The 21,499-nt window shown below is 40.2% G+C and overlaps 1 protein-coding gene across 2 annotated transcripts in view; it reads right to left on the reverse strand.

The window, feature by feature from the left end:
- The window catches only part of vopp1b (VOPP1 WW domain binding protein b), a 74,544-nt gene that overhangs the window by 14,038 nt on the left and 39,007 nt on the right, over positions 1 to 21,499 (reverse strand). For both annotated transcript variants that reach the window (XM_043690149.2, XM_043690150.2), the window contains exons 3-4: positions 14,856 to 14,933; positions 9,767 to 9,918 (exon numbers count right to left, since the gene is read on the reverse strand). In XM_043690149.2, the coding sequence (XP_043546084.1) occupies positions 9,767 to 9,918; positions 14,856 to 14,933 (230 nt within the window). The remainder of the gene's footprint in view (positions 1 to 9,766; positions 9,919 to 14,855; positions 14,934 to 21,499) is intronic.

Genomic DNA, 21,499 nt, shown 5'->3' on the forward strand with positions numbered 1-21,499 from the left:
AGTAAGATATTTGAACCTAGGTTCTCCTATTACGTCATCAACAATTAAAATATATAGTTCAACATGCCTTTCGATTTTAAAAGATTTTAAATGCTAGGCCTTAGCACTGAGGTACAAATGATACATTAAAGCAGCAAGTATGATGGGCTGATTTTATTTTATTATTTCTTAGCTGTCCCTTGGGTCCACTAAAGGAAATCCAAATGAAGCATCTCAGGTAATGGCTACCAGACAGCTTTGCACTTCAACTATTTCTGAAAAACTTTGAGTTTAAAAATGGACAGCAGTGGCACTAATGATGACATCTATCTCCCAGCCAAAGCCACAGTACGAAGTCTTAATGACAACAGAAATCTAGAAACGTCCTCTATCTGCAATTCTGGCCACCTGATGTTGAATCAGTTCAGGTGGAAAAAGAAATAGCAAGGAAAATAAGTCACTATAGTCATTAATATGCCCTCAAAGAGCTGCCTCACTGTAGGAAAAATTATAAATCGGGAAATATTGGAGCGATGTAGAAAGGGCTCTATAGTTGTCATGAGTGATTTTAACTTCATAAAGACTGGACAAAACAAATGGACCAGGGTAGCAAGGAAGATAAACTTGTATAGTGGTTCAGAGATCACTTCTTAGAGCAGTAACTTGCAGAACCTACTCAGGAATAAGCTAGTTTAGATCTAGTAGCATGTCATGAGGTAGGATTTCAGAGTTAAGGATCCTTTAGGGGTAACGATCAAAGTATGGTACGAATTTAAAATTCCATTTGAGGAAAAGCAATTTTGGCTCCAAGTCAGCATCCTCAATTTGAAATTAGAGTTGTCTAAAGTGAACTGGGAAAACTGATGAAGGAGATGATCAGTGGGTGAGCAGTGGCAGAGATTTAAGCAAATATTTCATAATGCATCCACAAGTAGTTTCTATAGAAACATCAACATTTTTGTAAAAGAAATTTAGAATTAAAGAGCTCCCATTAGTTTATCTGAATCTGGAAAAATTATGAGATGTGAAATATCTAAAGGTCTAAATGTAAAGAATGAACATGTTCAGAGATATTAGTATCTGGGATTATACAGATTTGTTTAATTTCTGCTATTATTGTAAGAATCCTCCATTAGCCAGTAAAAGCTCAGAGACTTTTGAATGGCCTGGAATAGTAATAATGAGATATCTGAACTAGAAAAGGTATAAACAGTAAACATATTTTGTGTTGAGAAATTGAAATAATCTATCAGGGTGTAACTTGATTAAATATATCAGTTTGATATTTATACAGGCTGAAGGGAAAAAAATGCAAATAAGACTACGACATGGAATAAAGTGTGGAATGGAACATGAGAAAGTAAGGGCTGCAGATGCTGCAGAGTCAGTTGAAAAGGGTGGTGCTGGAAAAGCACAGCAGGTCAGGCAGCATTGGAGAAGCAGAAGAATCAATGTTTTAGGGATAAGCCCTTCATCAGGAATATGGAGGGAGAAGGGGCATGGGAGATAAATAGGGGGTGGGGTGGGGCTGGGGGAAGGTGATAGGCGGATGCAGGTAGGGGATAATTGTGATAGGTCAGGATGGAGGGTGGAGTGGATAGATAAGAAGGAAGATGGACAGGTAGGACAGGTCAAGAGGGCAGTGCCAAATAGGAGGTTTGGATCTGGGGTGTGGGGAGATTTGAAATCAGTGAAGTCGATGTTGATGCTGTGTGGTTGAAGGGTCCTTTGAAAACTATAATAGGAAAAACAAGGAACATTCACAAGCTGTATACTGTTTAAGGAAGAGAGCTGTAGGTTTTTTTAAAAAAGTTAAATTGATTTAGTAAAGTATTTGTGTCTGAAAGTTCGTAATAAAGAATTAGCAACAATATCTGTTACAGAATGTAACTGAGAAAAGTAATCTATAGATGGCTAATACCATCTCAAATACATACTGACAATCCATACAATATTTTCAGGTGTGGTGGAGGGAAGAAATAGAAGTTGAAAACAAATTGAAATGTTGGGTGCAAACAGGCTAACATTTACACAGACAGCAAGTAACATTTGGAGTGGTATTTGATTATATTGTAACATGGAGTTAAGGGGGTAGATCACCTCAGAAGAAGGGCTAGATAGCATGAGACAGCAATTAAGGAATTAGTTCAGTAATTAAAGGAATTACGGGGAACTGTCAGATTCCCACTTGTGGCAGTAGTGATAAAGGTTCAAGTACGATCAGAAGGAAACAGATCATATTCATAGAACATAGAACAAAACAACACAGAACAGGCCCTTCAGCCCACGATGTTGTGCCGAACAATTGTCCTAGCTTAAGCACCCATCCATGTACCTATCCAATTGCCGCTTAAAGGTCACCAACGATTCTGACTCTGCCACTCCCACAGGCAGCGCATTCCGTGCCCCCACCACTCTCTGGGTAAAGAACCTACCCCTGACATCCCCCCATACCTTCCACCCTTCACCTTAAATTTATGTCCCCTTGTAACACTCTGTTGTACCCGGGGAAAAAGTCTCTGACTGTCCACTCTATCTATTCCCCGATCATCTTATAAACCTCTATCAAGTCACCCCTCATCCTTCGCTGTTCCAATGAGAAAAGGCCGAGCAGTCTCAACTTATCCTCGTACGACCTATTCTCCATTCCAGGCAACATCCTGGTAAATCTCCTCTGCACCCTCTCCAAAGCTTCCACATCTTTCCTAAAATGAGGCGACCAGAACTACACACAGTACTCCAAATGTGGCCTTACCAAGGTCCTATACAGCCGCAACATCACCTCACGACTCTTGAATTCAATCCCTCTGCTAATGAACGCTAATACACCATCGGCCTTCTTACAAGCTCTATCCACCTGAGTGGCAACTTTCAAAGATCTATGAACATAGACCCCAAATCCCTCTGCTCCTCCACCTTACTAAGAACCCTACCGTTAACCCTGTGTTCCGCATTCTTATTTGTCCTTCCAAAATGGACAACCTTACACTTGACAGGGTTGAACTCCATCTGCCACTCCTCAGCCCAGCTCTGCATCATATCTAAGTCCCTTTGCAGCCGACAACAGCCCTCCTCACTATCCACAACTCCACCAATCTTCGTATCGTCTGCAAATTTACTGACCCACCCTTCGACTCCCTCTTCCAAGTCATTAATAAAAATTACAAACAGCAGAGGACCCAGAACTGATCCCTGCGGAACTCCACTTGTAACTGGGCTCCAGGCTGAATATTTACCATCTACCACTACTATCTGACTTCGACCGGTTAGCCAGTTCTCTATCCAACTGGCCAAATTTCCCACTATCCCATGCCTCCTGACTTTCCGTATAAGCCTACCATGGAGAACCTTATCAAATGCCTTACTACATCCACTGCTCTACTCTCATCCACATGCTTGGTCACCTCCTCAAAGAATTCAATAAGACTTGTAAGGCAAGACCTACCCCTCACAAATCCGTGCTGGCTGTCCTTAATCATGCAGTGTATTTCCAGATACCCATAAATCCTATCCCTCAGTACCCTTTCCATTACTTTACCTACCACCGAAGAAAGACTAACTGGCCTGTAATTCCCAGGGTTATCCCTATTCCCTTTTTTGAACAGGGGCACAACATTCTCCACTTTCCAGTCCCCTGGCACCACCCCCATTGACAGTGAAGACGAAAAGATCATTGCCAATGGTTCTGCAATTTCCTCTCTTGCTTCCCACATAATCCTAGGATAAATCCCATCAGGCCCATGGGACTTGTCTATCCTTAAGTTTTTCAAAATGCCCAACACATCTTCCTTCCTAACAAGTATCTCCTCTAGCTTACCAGTCCATTTCATACTCTCCTCTTCAACAATACGGTCCCTCTCATTTGTAAATACTGAAGAAAAATACTCATTCAAGACCTCCCCTATCTCTTCCGACTCAATACACAGTCTCCCACTACTGTCCTCGATCGGACCTACCCTCGTTCTCATCATTCTCATGTTTCTCACATACGCATAAAAGGCCTTGGGGTTATCCTTGATCCTACCCGCCAAAGATTTTTCATGCCCTCTCTTAGCTCTCCTAATCCCTTTCTTCAGCTCCCTCCTGGCTATCCTGTATCCCTCCAACGCTCTGTCTGAACCATGTTTCCTCAACCTTATGTAAGCCTCCTTCTTCCTCTTTACAAGACATTCAACCTCCTTCGTCAACCAAGGTTCCCTCACACGACCATGTCTTTCCTGCCTGACAGGTACATACATATCAAGGACATTCAATTAGGTAACCATAAGATAGATGAAGCGGCAATCACAACAGGCCCCAAGCATCAGGTGGCAGCAGCAGTAATTGATTTGGAGAAAGTAAACATGGTACATTTAAGGAAAAGTGATGGGAAGAACAATGAGTGGTAAAAGATGCTGAGGGCATCTGACAGAAAAGAAAGGGTGGTAGTATTATGCTGAATTCAGCATAGCCTCATGAAAATATATTACAGAAATGCAAACCATTATGATAAGCCCTTTTAAGGAGGATGGGCAGATGCTGATGGTGGCATAGAAAGAGTTGTAGCAAAACACTGTCAGCAATTGCTCGGGATGTGCCCCAAATTGCATAACATACCCACGTCAAACCAGCCTGGCCAAAGGGACAACGTGAGCTGTTATAGAGCTGGGCAAAGCTTATTGTTTGGTTGTTATTGACCAACTTAGAGTGGTGGATGCCTAACCCACACAAGACTTTCTAGTGACATATGTTATTTAAATATTGTTAAAAGGGGTAATCCTGAAATTGTGAATAGTATTGCAAAGAGATTCAGTTCAAGGAGCACATTTTACAGGATGAGTACTTAAAGCAGCACACAGAATTTTGAGTTTTAGCATTAGGGAGTTTAAAAATAGACTGGTCTTGTTATAACAGCACAGGATATTGGCAAAACTGTACCTGGAATACTGTGTATACTTTTGGTCCTGAATTTTTAAAACAGGATACACTAGCATTGGAGGCAGTTCAAAAAAGATTCGCTAGATTGATTCCTGAGACGAAGGGGCCGACTTACTGAAAACAGGCCTTCATTCAGCCGAGTTTAGAAGGTTGAGGAGTGATCTTATTGAAATGTACAAGATTGTGAAGGGACTTAAAGTGGATGATGAGAAGATGATTTCACTTGTGGGGAACCTTTAGCTAGGAGATATAGTTATACAACAAGAGGACACATATTTAAAACTGAGATGTGAAGGAATTTCTTCTCCCAGATTTTTGAATGTCTGGAATTTGCTATCCCAGAGAGTTGTGGAGACCAGATCACAAAGTATTTCAAGAAGCTGAAGATAAATTTTGAAATATCAAAGAGTTGAGGTGCAGGGTAGGCTTAATGGGCCAAACGGTCTACTCCTAATCTTTTTTTGTGTTCTTGTGAAGTTTCTAAGTTGCTATAAATAAAACAAAAATTTAATATCCTCAATCACCCAAAGAGCTTTGGCACAACATAGCAACTGATGGTGTATCAAAGAGATCATTAGTTAAAACCATCTGGGAGATGGCATAGGAATGGTAACTGTTGCCTAGTATCCTGATGGGACTCAGGATAGAACCCAGTAGACCAACCAGATTAACTTCACAATACAGGCAGGGCCATGAGATTGTCAGGGGATGGTATGACTGGTATTGAGGAAGTAGGATCCTCAAGCAATGAGAGGTAAACAATTTATGAGAAAGCTCCAAAAGCAGCTGCACAGATTGAGACAAGACATTAGGGATCAGCCAGTCATACACAATAGAGGTGTAGAAGCAGGAATGGAACAGGTTGAGTTACCCAGCATAGAACATAAGTTTATGGTACAGGTCACGCTAGAGCAACTGGGATTTGCATTACAAAAGGATAGGACATCATAAATGATCGTTATTAGCGATATGTATGCCTGAATCGACATAAAAGGGAAAGGTCACTAGAACCACTAGTTGTAATTGGTACAAGTTAAATTTAGCATGGGCAGCAAGTAATTAAGGCAGCAAATTGAATTTTTGTTCTTGTTGGAGTTCAAAAATAAGGAAATCTTATTTCAACTGTACAGGGGGCTGGTGAGGCCAAACCTGGGGTACAGTGTATGATTTTGGTTCCCATATTTTAGAAAAATATCACACTGGCGCTCAAAAGAGAATCACTCGGCTCATTCCTGGAATGATGTGTTGACTTATAAAGAACAGCTCAACAGGTCAGGTCTTTATTCATTGGTGTTAGGAAGAATGAAACAAACGTTTTTTACATGTCTTTTAATGAGATATACAAGATTCTGAAGGGGCTTGAGAGGATAGATGTTGAGGTGTTTCCACTAGAGGGAAATGCCTGGAATTCTCCATCTGCGAGTGTTGCGGAGACACAATCACAAAGTATTTAAAGAGGCAGTTGATAGATGTTTGAAATATCAGGGAGTTGAAGGCTATTATGAGTTGCTATGAATGAGAATTTAAGGCCTGGGGCAGATCAGCCATGATCATGTTAAATAGCTAGGCAGGCTTGATGAGGCAAATGACCTTTTCTGGCTCCTATTTTTCTTATTTTCAGGCAAAGAGGTACAGGTCTTACCGTCACGCTTATGTTGGCTATCAAATTTACAGACTTCTTCTATCAGGACATCTGCATACACCGATTAGCAAGTTCATTATTTTTGCGTTAAAAATCCAATCTGTTATGTACTTTTTCTACTGAGAAATCCTGATGCCAGCGACTTTTGTCAATCAGTAAAAATTATGAGTAGGATATAAGCAAACCACAAAATGATGACTGAATACATCTGCATCAATTTAATTGTACAATATTCAAATTTAAATTCAGTGAATGTTTTAAAAAAATTGAGTTTGCAAAAGCAAATCTAATTTTTTTCAATGCAAAATTGCATTTTCAGATGAAATCTGCTAAATTCTTTAAGAAAGTAGGCCATCTCCCTCAGAAATTTCACTCAAATTTAGAACCAGATTAAGTTTAAAAAATTTAATGCAACCAATGCACAGCAATTGAACAACCATGTACCTTCCTAATTACATTCTAAACCCCACTATTTTGGAAACAACCACTTTTCCTACAAATTCCCACAAGTATCAATACTGGCTTTGAAAGAAGCAAGACAAGTGATGGTGGGTCATTAAGACTGAATGATACAAAAATCTTTTTAATGGGATTTAATGGTTTCACTGGCATTTTTTGAATATAAAATATAGTTGCATTTATATTTTAAAAGTACAAAGCTACAAGTATACTGACTTAATCCTCAGGCTCACTGTAATCAATTATGCTTTATGGCAAGGTCAACAGTTTAACGTAGAACACGTAGAGCATTCTCAACAACCTGCATGTGATTCACCAAACACCAACTGCACAACTTGAGAAATTATCTCAATTCAATTTAGAAGAAAAAAACACTGTATTAGTACAAAAAGGACAGAGGGTTCAAAAGTAACCCACTTTTAGAATCACAGGGAACTATCCACTTGCTGCCAACAAATATCCTTGTGACATGCCATTTTCCCATTTAGACATGGCCCTTTCTTTTCTGTCAGATGCCCTCAGCATCTTTTACCACTCATTGAAACAGTTATTTCCAGGGTCATCACAAAAGTTAAATTAGTACACAAAGATTCCCCAATTTACCTGACGTTCAGACCCAGGTCAAAGGAAAGCATGGACCAGGTTCCTGTACTTAACAAGAATTACTATTCATTACAAGTTATTAGACTCTAGCTATGTAAACAGTTAAAAGCTGTCAGCATATAACACTACTTTTTAAAACTCTAATCTCTTTAAAAATTCCACCCCCTCCCTCTTTCTCACCCAAGCATAGGAAATAAAACATGCACTATTGACAAATGTAAAAAACTGAAAACAAAGTTCATGTTCACAACGATTGCTAAGATGATTCTAGTGCGAGTTAGAACACAACCTTTTAGCCACCCTTCTCCGGATGCTTCCTGTAGAGTGAGGCACAGAGTGGCTGGTTCACTTCTAAAGAAGTCCCTGACATATCAATTAAAAGTCACAGCTTACAACAATTTAAGGAGAGCTAAACCAGTGTTCTTCAGGTTTAAAGTGGTTTACTACACAGAATGGACAGAGAGGTAGCTCCTGGCCATTGGAAGTCTGATGGCTTCAAAATATCTCGTTCCCAGCTCCAAGCTGAGAACCAAACACAAGACTTTTGACAGGAAGACGACCTTTGTGATTAATAACTGGTCAATAGTCCATAGCTAACCATTTATCTCTCCACCCTGGAGGCTTCCTGCCTCTATTCCTGATAAACGGCTTTTGCCCGAAACGTCGATTTTCCTGCTCCTTGGATGCTGCCTGACCTGCTGTGCTTTTCCAGCACTACTCTGATCTAAACTCTGGTTTCCAGCATCTGCAGTCCTCACTTTTGCATAGCCAACATGCTGAGAGACAGATCTGAATAAGGGAAGTGGTGATTAATACTTACTTTTCTTGAGGTACATTAATTTGGAGTTTATGAAGGGCGTAAGATTGTAAATACCAGTCAAGAAATTAATTCCGGAAATGAATACCAACTAAATTTCATGGTGGGATGGTGAGGGCAGCAGTGGACGTTTTGGGGAGGGGAGAAACAATAAGAGAAGAATGGGCAACGGTACAAAAGTGAAATGCGCAATCTTTGCATTTGAGCCAAAAATGTCTGGTCAAAATAAAGCAAAAAGCCAAGGCTGCATTTCACATTGCATGCTCACGCAACGTGGATGGGGAGGTTAAAGCATCACTGCTGCAGACATATTGGTCCTCTGGGAGGTAATACAAAAGGGGATCAAGGCTGAAAGTAATAGGTCACAGAACTGAATGACATGAAGATTCACAAGGGGAAAACAATGGAAGAAAATTAATAAGATAAGTAAAGCTCCTCAGATGCTGGAAATGTGAAACTAAAACAAAGTGCTGGAGAAACTCAGCAGGTCTGTCAGCAACAGTGAAGCAAGAAAGAAAATTTACGTTTGGAGTCCAATATGATTTCTGTTTGGCAGAAAAATGAAGCCATAAATAATAGCAAAGATTTAAGAACAATCAAAATTAATTATAAGACTTGCTGGTGATTTTGATGAGGACAGTCTCTAATGTCGATTAGTCTTGAATCAGACTTGAGACTTTAAAGGGAAACGTTGGGAGAGTCAAGCTGCAGCAATGCACTTAAAGACCTTTGTGGCAACTAATAGATTGGAAATGAGAAGACAGTTGGAAAAAATAAAAAAGGTTGAGTTCGTGTTTGAGAAGGGCTAACAACAGCACTTTTTTTTTAAAAAAGGTATGCGGAGTTTCCAAGAACAATGTGAGTTCAAACAACTTCTGGAGTGTAGAGTCAAGAAAAGTTGGAATGGAAGGAGGACAAGGGATCAGGCAGCTGACTGCGCAGAGGCACTCATGAAGTTGAGAGGGGCAGAAGAGAAATAGTTAAGTGAAAGCTGAGTTAGAGAGACCGGAAGGCAGTACAGACTAAGTGGATTCCCTCAAGAAAATGTAGTAGTCCTAACATTTGTCAATTTTTGAGGTTTACTATCATTTGTTGGTATTCATTTTAGTAGTCTTTGGTTACAAATAATACTAACTGCATGGCTTTCAGTCCAGCAGCTTGCAACTGGAGCCTTACAGAATGGTTTGAGCAAAGGAGACTCAATATAAGGGCTTTAAAACAGGTAATTATTTCACTGTGTATGCAATATCATGTGACATATAAACAATGTCTTACTACCACATTTTAAAATATGCTAAAATTTGAGGCCACAAACTTAGACCTAAAATGTGAACTAATGTCATGCTTACTCCCTGTGGTCTGAAATCCACCTGTATTAACAGGTTGCCTAGTGAAGCCCACTGTAAATGGAGGGTCAGTAGTCAGTTGAGGAGGATGTAGTCGTCTCCGGATAAAAAAACCAGCGCCACAACAAAACAGGACCCCCATCATCAATAGAAACCTGCAGGAAGGGACAAACAGAGGAATCAAATACACAAGTAGCATGCTTTCTAACCTTTGTTTTCTAACCCCCATCATTTTTACTCAGGGATGCAATAGTATGTTTATGAAATAGTTGCCACTGTAGAAAAAAAATGAGAAAGTTAAGCTCACTGTGTAATTGTATTTGCTTTGCTACTCTGTATTACATGATAGAATTTGCAAGATATGGAGAAAGAATTCTTGCATAAATTTTTCAAAGAGCTGGCCCACTAGCTTTTGGTACATTATGACTTCATGATATTATCAGTTTGTGCAACACTGTAATGGTTTCAATATGTACTAACTTCCTTTGGCCTGATATTGTACAGATCAGAATATAATGTAGGCGTTAACACAGGCTACTTCTTCAATGAAATGGATGCTAAATGGATGTTTCCAGTAAAACAATGGTATAGCTATATGCCCTTGTGATGCAGTGATATTGTTCCTACTTATGAGCCAGGTTCAAGTCCCATCTGCTCCAGAAATGCATTATAACATATTTGGACAGTTTTGATTCAAAATATATTTAGTTAGCATCACCAGTTAAGGACAAGGACAACAATCTTCAAGACTAAACATGCAGAAACTACAATTTCAAAGCAAACATTGTGGGGAATAACGTACACACTGCTGTCATTGCACTTCAGTTCAACAGGAGAGAATGCCGTGCTACATGGGGCACCAATCAAATGGGTTGTTGTCCTGGATGGTGTTCAGTTTCTTCAGAGTTGTTGTATCTGCACTCACCTAGGCAGGCACACAATTACCGATACATTCTTATGTTTGATAAATAGCTTTGAGAAGTCAGGTGAAGTACACACTGCAGAATTCCCAGCCTCTGACTTGCAGCTACAGTAATTACAGTGTTGGTCCAGTTCAGTTTCTGGTCAATAGTAACATCCCAATGGTAGCAAAGGATTCAGCAAATTTAAGGCCATTGAATGTCAAGAATGACTGCAGTAATTTAATTAACACTTGCTTTTGGTTGATACTGAATTATAGGCTTGGTCATCTCTCGATATAGGCTAACTTAGGCCTTGCTTCCTCCTGAGCTAAGATTACATGTTTCTCTCCTCTTGCTCATTCTGTGAAAAGACACTACACACAGAAAAAAAGTTTTCAGATTTTGTTTTGTCAAACGTTGCCATACTGAAGTGGCTCCCACTCTTCCAATGATTTTAAAAAAATCAAGCCCAGTTATCTGCTTCATTTTTATTCATCCATAAGCGGAAACCATCACGTATGTAGCAGTCATTTGGCACAATTGTCAATGGCAGACATTGGTATTCAGAAGAGAACAGTGAGGTCATTGTGGAAAACTCATTAAAACCATTGTAATATCCTCCACACTGTCCTTGAAAATAATGTGGAAGGGTGAATTAATCTAAGCACAGTGAAATGACTTTTAAAAGCAATAGGTAAGAACGGAAAATAGAAAGGGGAAAGACAGAGTCATAATCATAGAGATATACACCACAGAAACAGACCCTTCGGTTGAACTCGTCCATGCCGACCAGATATCCTAAATAAATCTAGTCGCATTTGCCAGCACCTGGCCCATATCTCCCTAAACCCTTCCTATTCATATACTCATCCAGATGACTGTTGAGTGCTGTAACCGTCCCAGCCTCCACCACTTCCTTTGGTAGCTCATTGTACTACCCTCCGTGTGGAAAAAGTTGTCCCTTAGGTCCCTTTTAAATCTTTCCTCTCTCACCCTAAACCTATGCCCTCTGGTTCTGGTCTCCCCCACACTGGGAAAAATACCTTGTCTTTTTACCCTATCCATGCCCCTCATGATTTTATAAAGCTCTGTAACTGTAAGGTCACCTCAGCCTCCAACGTTCCAGGGAAAACAGCCCCAGTCTAATCAGCCTCTCCCTATAGCTCAAACCCTCCAACCCTGGCAACGTGCTTGTAAATCTTTTCTGACATGCAGGCCACAATGAAATAAAATTCAGAATGGAGTCAGGAGATGAAATCTGGTATGGATTACTAATTCTAAACCAAATCGCATTCTTGACAAGGATTCCAGAGAGTAAAGATGACCTGATCTTCCTATTAATTTAAATGCACAGAGAAAAGGCAGCAGCACATCTCATTGAAACTTATAGGATTCTTAGACGGCTGGACAAGGTACTGCTGAGGGGATGTTTCTCCTCATGGGAATACTGCAGGACCAGACAGCATAACCTTAGAGTAGATGGGTACCAATTTAAGACTGGGATAGAATTTCTTCTCTCAGAGGGTTGAACGACTTCGGAATTCCTTGAAACAGACAGCTTCGAGAGACAGAGTCATAGAGATGTACAGCACGGAAACTGACCCTTCGGTCCAACTCATCCATGCCGACCAGATATCGTAACCTAATCTAGTCCCATTTGCCAGTACTTGGCTCATATCCCTCTAACCCTTTGCTGTTCATATACCCATCCAGATGCCTTTTAGTGCTGTAATTACACCAGCCTTCACCAATTTCTCTAGCAGCTCACTCCTTGCACGTACCACCCTCTGTGAGAAAAGGTTGCCCTTAGGTCCCTTTTATATCTTTTCCCGCTCACCCTAAACCTATGCCCTCTAGTTCTGGACACCCCCATCCGAGGAAAAGACCTTGTCTATTTACCTTATCCATGCCCCTCATGATTTTATAAACCTCAAAAAGGTCACCCTTCAGCCGCTACGCTCCTTGGAAAACAACCCCAGCCTATTCAGCCTTTCCCTATAGCTCAAACCCTCCAACCCTGGCAAGTCTCGCAACATCCTTCTGATATGAAGAGACCAGAATTGCACACAACATTCCAAAAGTAGCCTAACCAATGTCCTGTACAGTCACATCATGACCTTCCAATTCCGAAACTCAATGCTCTGACCAGTAAAGGAAAGCAAACCAAATGCCTTCTTCATTATCTTATCTGCCTGTGTATGCTTAAGGCTGAGATAGATATATTCTCGATCAGTACGGGAATCAAGGTTTACAAGGAAAAGGCAGGAAAGTGCATATGAGGAATGTTGTATCAACTGTGATTGATTGATCTGGTTTATTATATGTACCTAAGTACCGTGAAAAGCTTTGTTTACGAGCAGTACAGGCAGATCAGTAAGCAAGGGCATACAGATCTTGGTGTCCTTGGACAGAATGAAACATACGGGTTACACGCACAGCAGGTGCACGAAGCACGATTAACATTATTTGAAGTTAGAGAATCCATTCATCAGTCAAATAACGGCAGGGAAGAAGCTATTCTAGAACCTCCTGTGCGTGTTCAAGCTTCTGTTTCTTGTGCCAGACAGAAGAGGTTGTTGGAGTGCATTACCAGAATGGAGCGGTCTTTAATGATGCTGGCAACCTTTCCATGGCAACGAGAAGTATAAATGGAGTTCATGGTTGGAAGGCTGGCTTGCATGATGGTCTGGGCTATGCACACAACCTTCTGTTGTTTTTTACGACACTGGGCAGAGCAGTTGCTGTACCACAGTATTATGCACCTAGATAGTACGTTCTCAATGCTACATCTGTTGAGGTGAGGGTCCTCATGGACATGCTGAACTTCCTAAGCCATGAACCTAATGAATGGTGGAGTCACCTCAAGAGGCCAAACAGCCGACTCCTGTTCTTATTTCTTCTGGTCTTATAGTCTCACACTTTCATTTTTAGTTATTCCAATGTATAAAGACTAAAATATCCAACATTACCAATGTTTTGGATCCCAACTATGCACAACATGTATCAATGTTCTAAATAAAGCCAATCAAAAGCAATATTTCAGAGTTTCTGACAACATAAAACCAGGTGGGATGGAGAGCAGTGAGGAGAAGCTTCAAGGCGATTTCGACAAGATGCATCTGCTAAGTATGAAGGAATCACTTCAGTAGGAGTAACAGAATGGCATAGTATATTTAAAAGATGCTAGATTAGACAACGTTGCTGTACAAAGTGAATCAGGCAGCTTTGTACACCAGTCACTGAAAGCAGGCATTGAGGTGTATCAAGCAGTTAAGAAAGCAAATGGTATGTTGGTCTTTATTGCAAGGAATGAATTACAAGAGCACAGAAGTCTTACTGCAGCTGCCCAGGGCCTTGATGAGATCACACCTGGGAGTAGTGTTGATCTCTGTGCCCAAGAAAAAATATATTTGTCATAGAAAGAGTGCAGCAAAGGTTCACTTGTTTTGATTTCTGGGATGGCAGAGTTGTGGAGAGGTTGGGTTGACTACACTTTTATTCACTGAACTTCAGAAGAATGAAAGAAGATCCAATTAAAATGTATAAAATTCTGATAGGATTGGATGCTTCCCCTGGTTGGGGCAGGTCTAGAAATAGGATCACTTTCTCAGGATACAGGGTAGGCCATTTAAGACTGAAATGAGGAGACATCTCCTCTTTCAGAGGATGGTGAATTTATGGAATTCTCAACCACAGAAGGTTGTGGAGGCAAAATCACTGAATATATTTTAAAAAGTAATAGCTAGCTTTCCGCATACTAATGGCATCAAGGGATATGGGGAGACAGCAGGAGTATTAGTGCTGAGATAGAGGATGAGTCATGATCATACTGAATGGTGCAGCAGGCTTGATGGGTTGAATGGCCTACTTTTTCTCCTATTTTCATTGTTCCTGTTTCTTACCTTCACTCAAAAGCTCTCTATTACAATTTGCATACTTGCCAGAAGTTAAATGTGTAAATCAGTCAAAGTCTAACTCTGCAGCTAGATTGAACATTCAAGTTACAGATATCAGAGAATAAATTAAACAAGGCAATATATGCAAAAATGTATGAGCAAAATTAATTTCCGTATTATGCGTAATAATGGAGTACAAATCTCAAGATCTGAGAACTGATACAATTATTCTCTTCCCCAAAAAGTACCTACTCACTATTTAATATGCACAACAAAAGCACGCTTGAAACTCACCAAAAATACCATAACCGTTGAATAGAGAATGCTCGCATGCAGCATTTTGTACCACAGCAGTCCTCATATGCACGACATCTATGAAAGAAAGCATATTATGTCAGACACATTAATCAGTGCAATCACACCAGCTGCCTTTACATCCAGATTGTTACGTCTTGGCCCTATTAGTGAGTTTTTATTTTATATGGATAAATGCAGTTTGCCTCAGTGCCAACTACTTGGTTGTATCACTACCTCAGAGTTAAACATGAGCTTTGTTCAGTTGTTCATGTTCTTGCTCCTGAATTTGAAAGCTGAGAGATAAAGTCCTACTTCAGGATTTGAGAACTGACAGAAGTGGCCATATGCCACGACAGGCCAGGGCACAGAAAGTGTCTGCACATGCTCCAATTACATCATGTCATTTCATGAACAGCGACGCCATCATCAATGCATGCGCTGCTGAAAAAAAAATGCATGGGAGGTTGGGACCTTGGCAGAAGCAGGGAGAAAGGCTGGGAGCAAGGGAGGTCTGCAGCAGGAGCTAGCTTCCATTTTGCCCGGGAAGACTGGAGGAAGACTGGGTGGCTGCAACAGATGTGGGAAAGACAGAAGGTTGCTAAGACAGAGGAGGAGAGGGATGCTACTAAGAGAAATTAGTCTCAAAATCAAATAACTTTTTTTTTGTACAAAGTCTTCAATTTCCTTTCTCCTCTTTGCACCACCCAGAGGTGGCATTCAGAGGTACTCTGCCAAGCTGATTAAACTTTACTGAAAAAGTGTTGCATTGTTGGAGTGCAATCTTTAAACCCATGACATTAAACTAAGGCTGCATCAATATCCTATTATGAAACTACTCCATGGGAGAGAGTGAATAAATGTTTTGGTAGAATTAATTGACCATTCTTTTAATTTGCACGTTGATATTTTGCAACACAGTAACCACAAATAGCCACATAAAATCTGTGACCACATTTCAAAAGGTAATCTATTGCATGTGAAGAATCCTGATAGAAATGTAAGTACACGCATTGAATATCTGGACCAGTTATATCTCACAACTAGTTTCATTGAGGGGCTTGTTTTGTCCATGACAGAGGTAGAAAATGAAATTGTCCAAATGTTGCTGTGTGTTACAACTCCTAGGTAGATAGAGCATAGCATTGCCATTGGTAAACTTATTTCTTCAGTCTTACCAGCATGCCCAAGGTTGTAATCAGGAGACCGGACTGCACTTCATTAACCTTAAAACCTCTGAATAACGCCATAGTTTCAGTGACCCTTCTGCTCAATTACTGTCAGATTTGTGCTACTTGCACTCATAACAATAGTAAAGATGCCCAAGTTTCTCACAGTAATCAGAAAGGGGAAATTAGCTTTGGTTAAGAAGTCTGTGATGTTCTGTAGCACATAAATTTCTCAATGAATGTTATGCACAAAGCAGATCATATTATTTATTAATTATCATGAATTTGACAATATTATATGTTGACCATTATAACATGGAGCAAAGTAAATAAATGCCATGAGCGAAAACATCTCCCCAGTCTTCATGTCAAGTCCACTTAGAACTTCATATATGTTTTGATAAGATTCATCTCATTATTTTACAGTACAGTCCCAACCTGCTGTTATCCCATGAATCTGCCTAGTGAAATTTCTCTGAACTGCTTCCAATGCAAATATACATTCCTTAAGTCTAAAGACTAAACCATACATTCTACTCCAGGGGCAGTCTCAACAGTACCTGACAAGATGAACTAACGATCGAGCCCTCCACAATCACCTGATGAAGGAGCGTCGCTCCGAAAGCTAGTGTGCTTCCAATTAAACTTGTTGGACTATAACCTGGTGCTGTGTGATTTTTAACTTTGTACACCCCAGTCCAACACCGGCATCTCCGAATCATAACTTTATACTCTTCTTCAAATAAATGCCAAGATTCCACTTACCTTCCTAATTACTTGCTGTACCTACTTTTATTTGTGATTCATGTAAAAGCACACTGATGACTTCTTTCTTCTACTATTCTTCACCTCCACCCAAACTAATTCTACAATTCTGATCTCCTGGACCAAGCTCTTGTGTAACTAGTGCACAAATGGCATCCTTGATTAACAGTGCTACCCAATCCACCTTTACATAGTCTCTTTTCTTCTGGAATAACATACAACTCACAATATTCAGGACGCAACCCTTGCAATCCTGCAGCCACGTCTCATATTTATTTGCTTCAAAGTGCACTATCAATTTGTTTAGTTTATTAAGAATGTATTGCACATTCAAATAGAGCCTTTAGTTTGCTCTTTTTATCTTCGCAACATCTAGCTTTGATTATTGGTGTCTTTATAATATTTTTTCTTTTGTCCTTTCTTGCCATTCTCTGACCCTCATTTCGCACATTATTTTCTTCTCTGACATTGTGCCTACTCTTGAATGTACATCTTTCCACATTTGATCACTTGCACACTATTTAGTATAAAACTCTACTTCATAATGTTTGTAAGAACACTGGTCTCAGCATGGTTCAGATATAAAATATCTTCACCTTACAACTCCAGCTTTGCCCAATACTGGGCGGCACAGTGACTCAGTGGTTAGCACTGCTGCCTCACAGCACCAGGGTCCTAGGTTCGATTCCAGCCTCGGGTGACTGCCTGTGTGGAGTTTGCACATTCTCCCCATGTCTGTGTAGGTTTTCTCCGGCTGCTCCGGTTTCCTCCCACAGTCCAAAGATGTGCAGGTTAGGTGAATTGGCCTTGCTAAATTGCGCATAGCGTTAGGTGCACTAGTCAGAGGGAAATGGGTCTGGGTGGGTTATTCTTCGGAGGGTCAGTGTGGCCCAAAGGGCCTGTTTCCACACTGTAGGGAATCTAATCTAATCTTAAAAAAAAGTGGTCCAAATTGGAGCCCAATTCTTCCACACTAGTCTTTGAGGCCACATATTCATCTCACTAATTTAGTGTACTTTATGCTCATTCAGAAATTAATTCACAGAGACCTTAATCTTTGAGGAACTGCTTTTAGTTTAGTTTAGTTTTATCTGTACAGAAGTGTTTTTTAGTTCTACTAACATCTTTGTTAACTGCATGGCCCATGACCACTGGATCTTTCCTCTCTTACTGCAACTTGCTTTCCTGCCCGAAGTTGATTTCTCAAACCCTGGCACCAGACAGAAAACACGCTATCAGATGCTCACTGAACAGTGTCAATCCCGTCACCATACTAACCCCTTCTACATTCCTTGTTGCTCACCCACTTAAATAGCTCCTGTACCACAGTGCCAGTCGCTTTGCTAATCTGACCTGCAGCCTCTCCTCTCATCAAAATGGGTTGGGAAAACCTAATGCCTACCAACAATTGCAGAGGGCTGACACTCCTAAACTTCTATTGTGTGAATCCACTTACCTGCTTCACTCATAGATACATATCCCTGTCCATGACCAATGATCAAATTAGACTACCATCTCCAAAGTGGTTGATTGCGCCTGGTGCAAAGAATCTAGGTAACTCTACCTCTGACAGACATTTCTCTGTATTTCCACACTCATCATCTATGGTGTCCATTGCTCTTGATGTGGTCTCCTCTACATTGGGGAGGCAGGACGCGAACTTACAGAATGTTTCAGAGAATATCTTTGGGTCACATGCACCAATCAATCCCACCGCCCTGTGGCCAAACACTTCAACTCCCCCTCTCACTCTGCCAACGATATGCAAATCCTTCTTCTCCTCCACCACCAAACTCTAGCCACCTGACGCCTGGAGGAAGAATGCCTCATCTTCCACTGTGGCACCCTCCAACCATACGGGCTCAATGTTGATTTAATCAGTTTCCTCATTTCCCCTGTCCCCACCTTATCCCAGATTCAACCCTCTAACTCCACACCACCCTCGAACTGTCCTACCTGTCCATCTCCCTTCCCTCCTACAGCTCCATCCTTCTCTCCGACCCAGAACCCCCACCTTCATCTACCTATCGCATTCCTGGCTACCTTCCATCTAGCCCCACCCACTCCCATTTATCTCTCAGTCCCCTTGCATCAACACCCCTTGTCCCCATTCCTGATGAAGAGCTCATGCTCGAAACATCAGCTCTCTTGCTCTGTGGATGGTCCCTGACCATTCCAGCACCACACTTTTCGACTCTGATCTCCAGCATCTGCAGTCCTCACATTCTCCTAGAATATAAAGTATAATAGGGAATAACTAAAATGAGGCAAAAGAAATTCAAGAACAAGCTAGTTAGAAACATAAAAAAGATAAGAACTTCTAAAGATATGTAAAACAAAAGCAAGTAAAGCAAATGTTAGTCCTCTAGACAGTGAGAATGAGAAATTAATAGCAGACAATAAGGAAATGGCAGATGAAACAAATACTTTGCTTCAATCTTCACTGCAGAGGACATAAAAGGATTCCAATAAAAATGTAAATCAGGAGTTGGGAGGGAGGGATAATGTTAATAAAATTATAATCATGAGTGCAAGTCAGCAAACTAATGGAGCTGCAGACTGACAAATCTCTGGCTCCAAATGAACTTCACCTCAAGCATTAAAAGAGGTGGCTAATGGGAAAATACATGCGTTGGTGTTGATTTTCTAAACTTCACTGGATTCTGGAAAGGTTCTAATGGATAAATTAGCAAAATAACCATCTATTGAAAGAAGGACTCAGACAGAAAACAGGCCAGAGGCCAGTTAGCTTAACATCTGTCATGGGAGATGCATTAGATTCGATCATTGAAAAGATTGTTGGTGCACACTTCGTAAAACTCATGGCAATCAGGTAGCATCAGCATTGTTTCATCAAAGGGAAATTATGTTTCACCAATTTATTGGAGTGCTTTTAAGAAGTAACACACTAAGTGCCACAAAGATTTCTGAAGAAAATAAATGCTCATGGAATTCGGGGTAACATTTGAATGGACAGAAGATTGTATGGCTAGCAGAAAACACATTATACATGAAAGGATCTTTGTCTGATTGGCAGGGTGAGTGAAATCCTGCAGGGGTCTGTTCTGAGGCCTGAAATTTTTAGAATTTAGATCCATGACTTAGATGAGGGGAGTGAAGACATGGTAGCTGGATTAGTAGGTGACACCAAGTTAAGCAAAAAAGAATTTTGCAAAGAAGCTATTAGGAGAATAACTGGGTAAAAATCTGGCTGGTGATGTAAATTTTGTGAAAATGAGAAGCTATTCACTTTTGGCAGCAAGAAGAAGAAAAAAAATCAAATGGAGAACAACTATGGAACTATGCTGTACAAGGTGCAGAGGGATTTATTTGCTTTGGCGTAGGAGTTAGAAAAAAATAGTATCCTTGTACAACAAGTAATCAAAGTGGCTAATGACATGCTCTCCTGCATTTTGACAGGAAATTATTATGAAAATAAGGAGGTTATGATAAGCTGGGCTCGATTCCACCAGAATTTAGAAGAGTGAGAGTGAGTCGACTGAAGTGTATAAGATCTTGGATGGTCATGAGAAACTGAACATGGAAAGGATGTTTCTTGTGGATCAGTCCAGAACTAGAGGGCACTATTTTAAAACTACAGCTCGGACTTTTAGGATAGAGATAAGGAGAATTGTTTCTGTCAGAGGTTGAAAGACTTTTTATCTCTGCCTCAAAAGGTGTGGACGTAGGGTCATGGAATATTTTAACAGCAGAAAGAAATTCTCATTAGTTAAGTGTTATTGATCCATATATTATTACTGAACAAGTCAAATCCCACATTGAAATCTGACTTGATAGATTTTTAAAAAATAATAAAATAATTTTTCACCGAAACACAATCACATAATGCTATAGATCTAGTTTTAACATTAAACAGATTGTTAGAATACAAAAGAAATTGAGAGAAATAGAATAAATCTTAGGGGTAGATAATAATTTGGAATGTGAAACATCATCACATTTTAGCCATGATCTTAGTGAATGGCAGAGCTGGCACGATGAACCAAATGGTTCTACTTCTGCTCACATTTTTCATATTCTTAAGATCCTTCTGTAATGGAGAATTCGGCAGTCTGTCTCCATTCAAATAATGACCTGCTTTCCTATTTTTCTTGGCAAAGTGGACAACTTCACATTTTCCACATTATACTCCAAACATCAAACATTTCCCCATTCATTTAATCTATTCATAGTTCTTTGCAGCCTCTTTGCATTGTCCTTGAAATTTGCTTTCCTACTTATCTTTGTCTGATTAATAAAGGTGGCTATAACAGTGGGTTCCAGCATTAATCATAAACAGTTGAGATCCCAGCAGCAATCCCTTTAGCATTCCACTCATTTCAATTTGTCAACCTGAAAATGATCCAATTTATTCAAATTTTTATAAATGCTGATGTATTATATTGACACCAGGACCTCTTACCTTCTGCCGCTGTTTGAGGCACCTTATCAAATGCCTTTTGGAAATTTGAATATACATCTACGGGTTCCCTCTTATCCACTCTGTCTGTTACATCCTCAAGGAAAGCTAATTAATTGGCCTGATATAATTTCCATTTCACAAAACCATGTTAACTCTGCCCGATTGCATTATATTTTCTAAATGTGCTGCTACTACCACCTTAATAATCGATCCTAATATTTTCCCAATGCCAGATGTTTTGACTGACTGACCTATAATTTTGTGCTTTCCATCTTCCTCCTCCTTGA

Source organism: Chiloscyllium plagiosum, unplaced genomic scaffold (assembly GCF_037043375.1).
Source record: "Chiloscyllium plagiosum isolate Xiang-an unplaced genomic scaffold, Cpla_swu_hap1 HiC_scaffold_5, whole genome shotgun sequence".
Classification (NCBI taxonomy): domain Eukaryota; kingdom Metazoa; phylum Chordata; class Chondrichthyes; order Orectolobiformes; family Hemiscylliidae; genus Chiloscyllium; species Chiloscyllium plagiosum.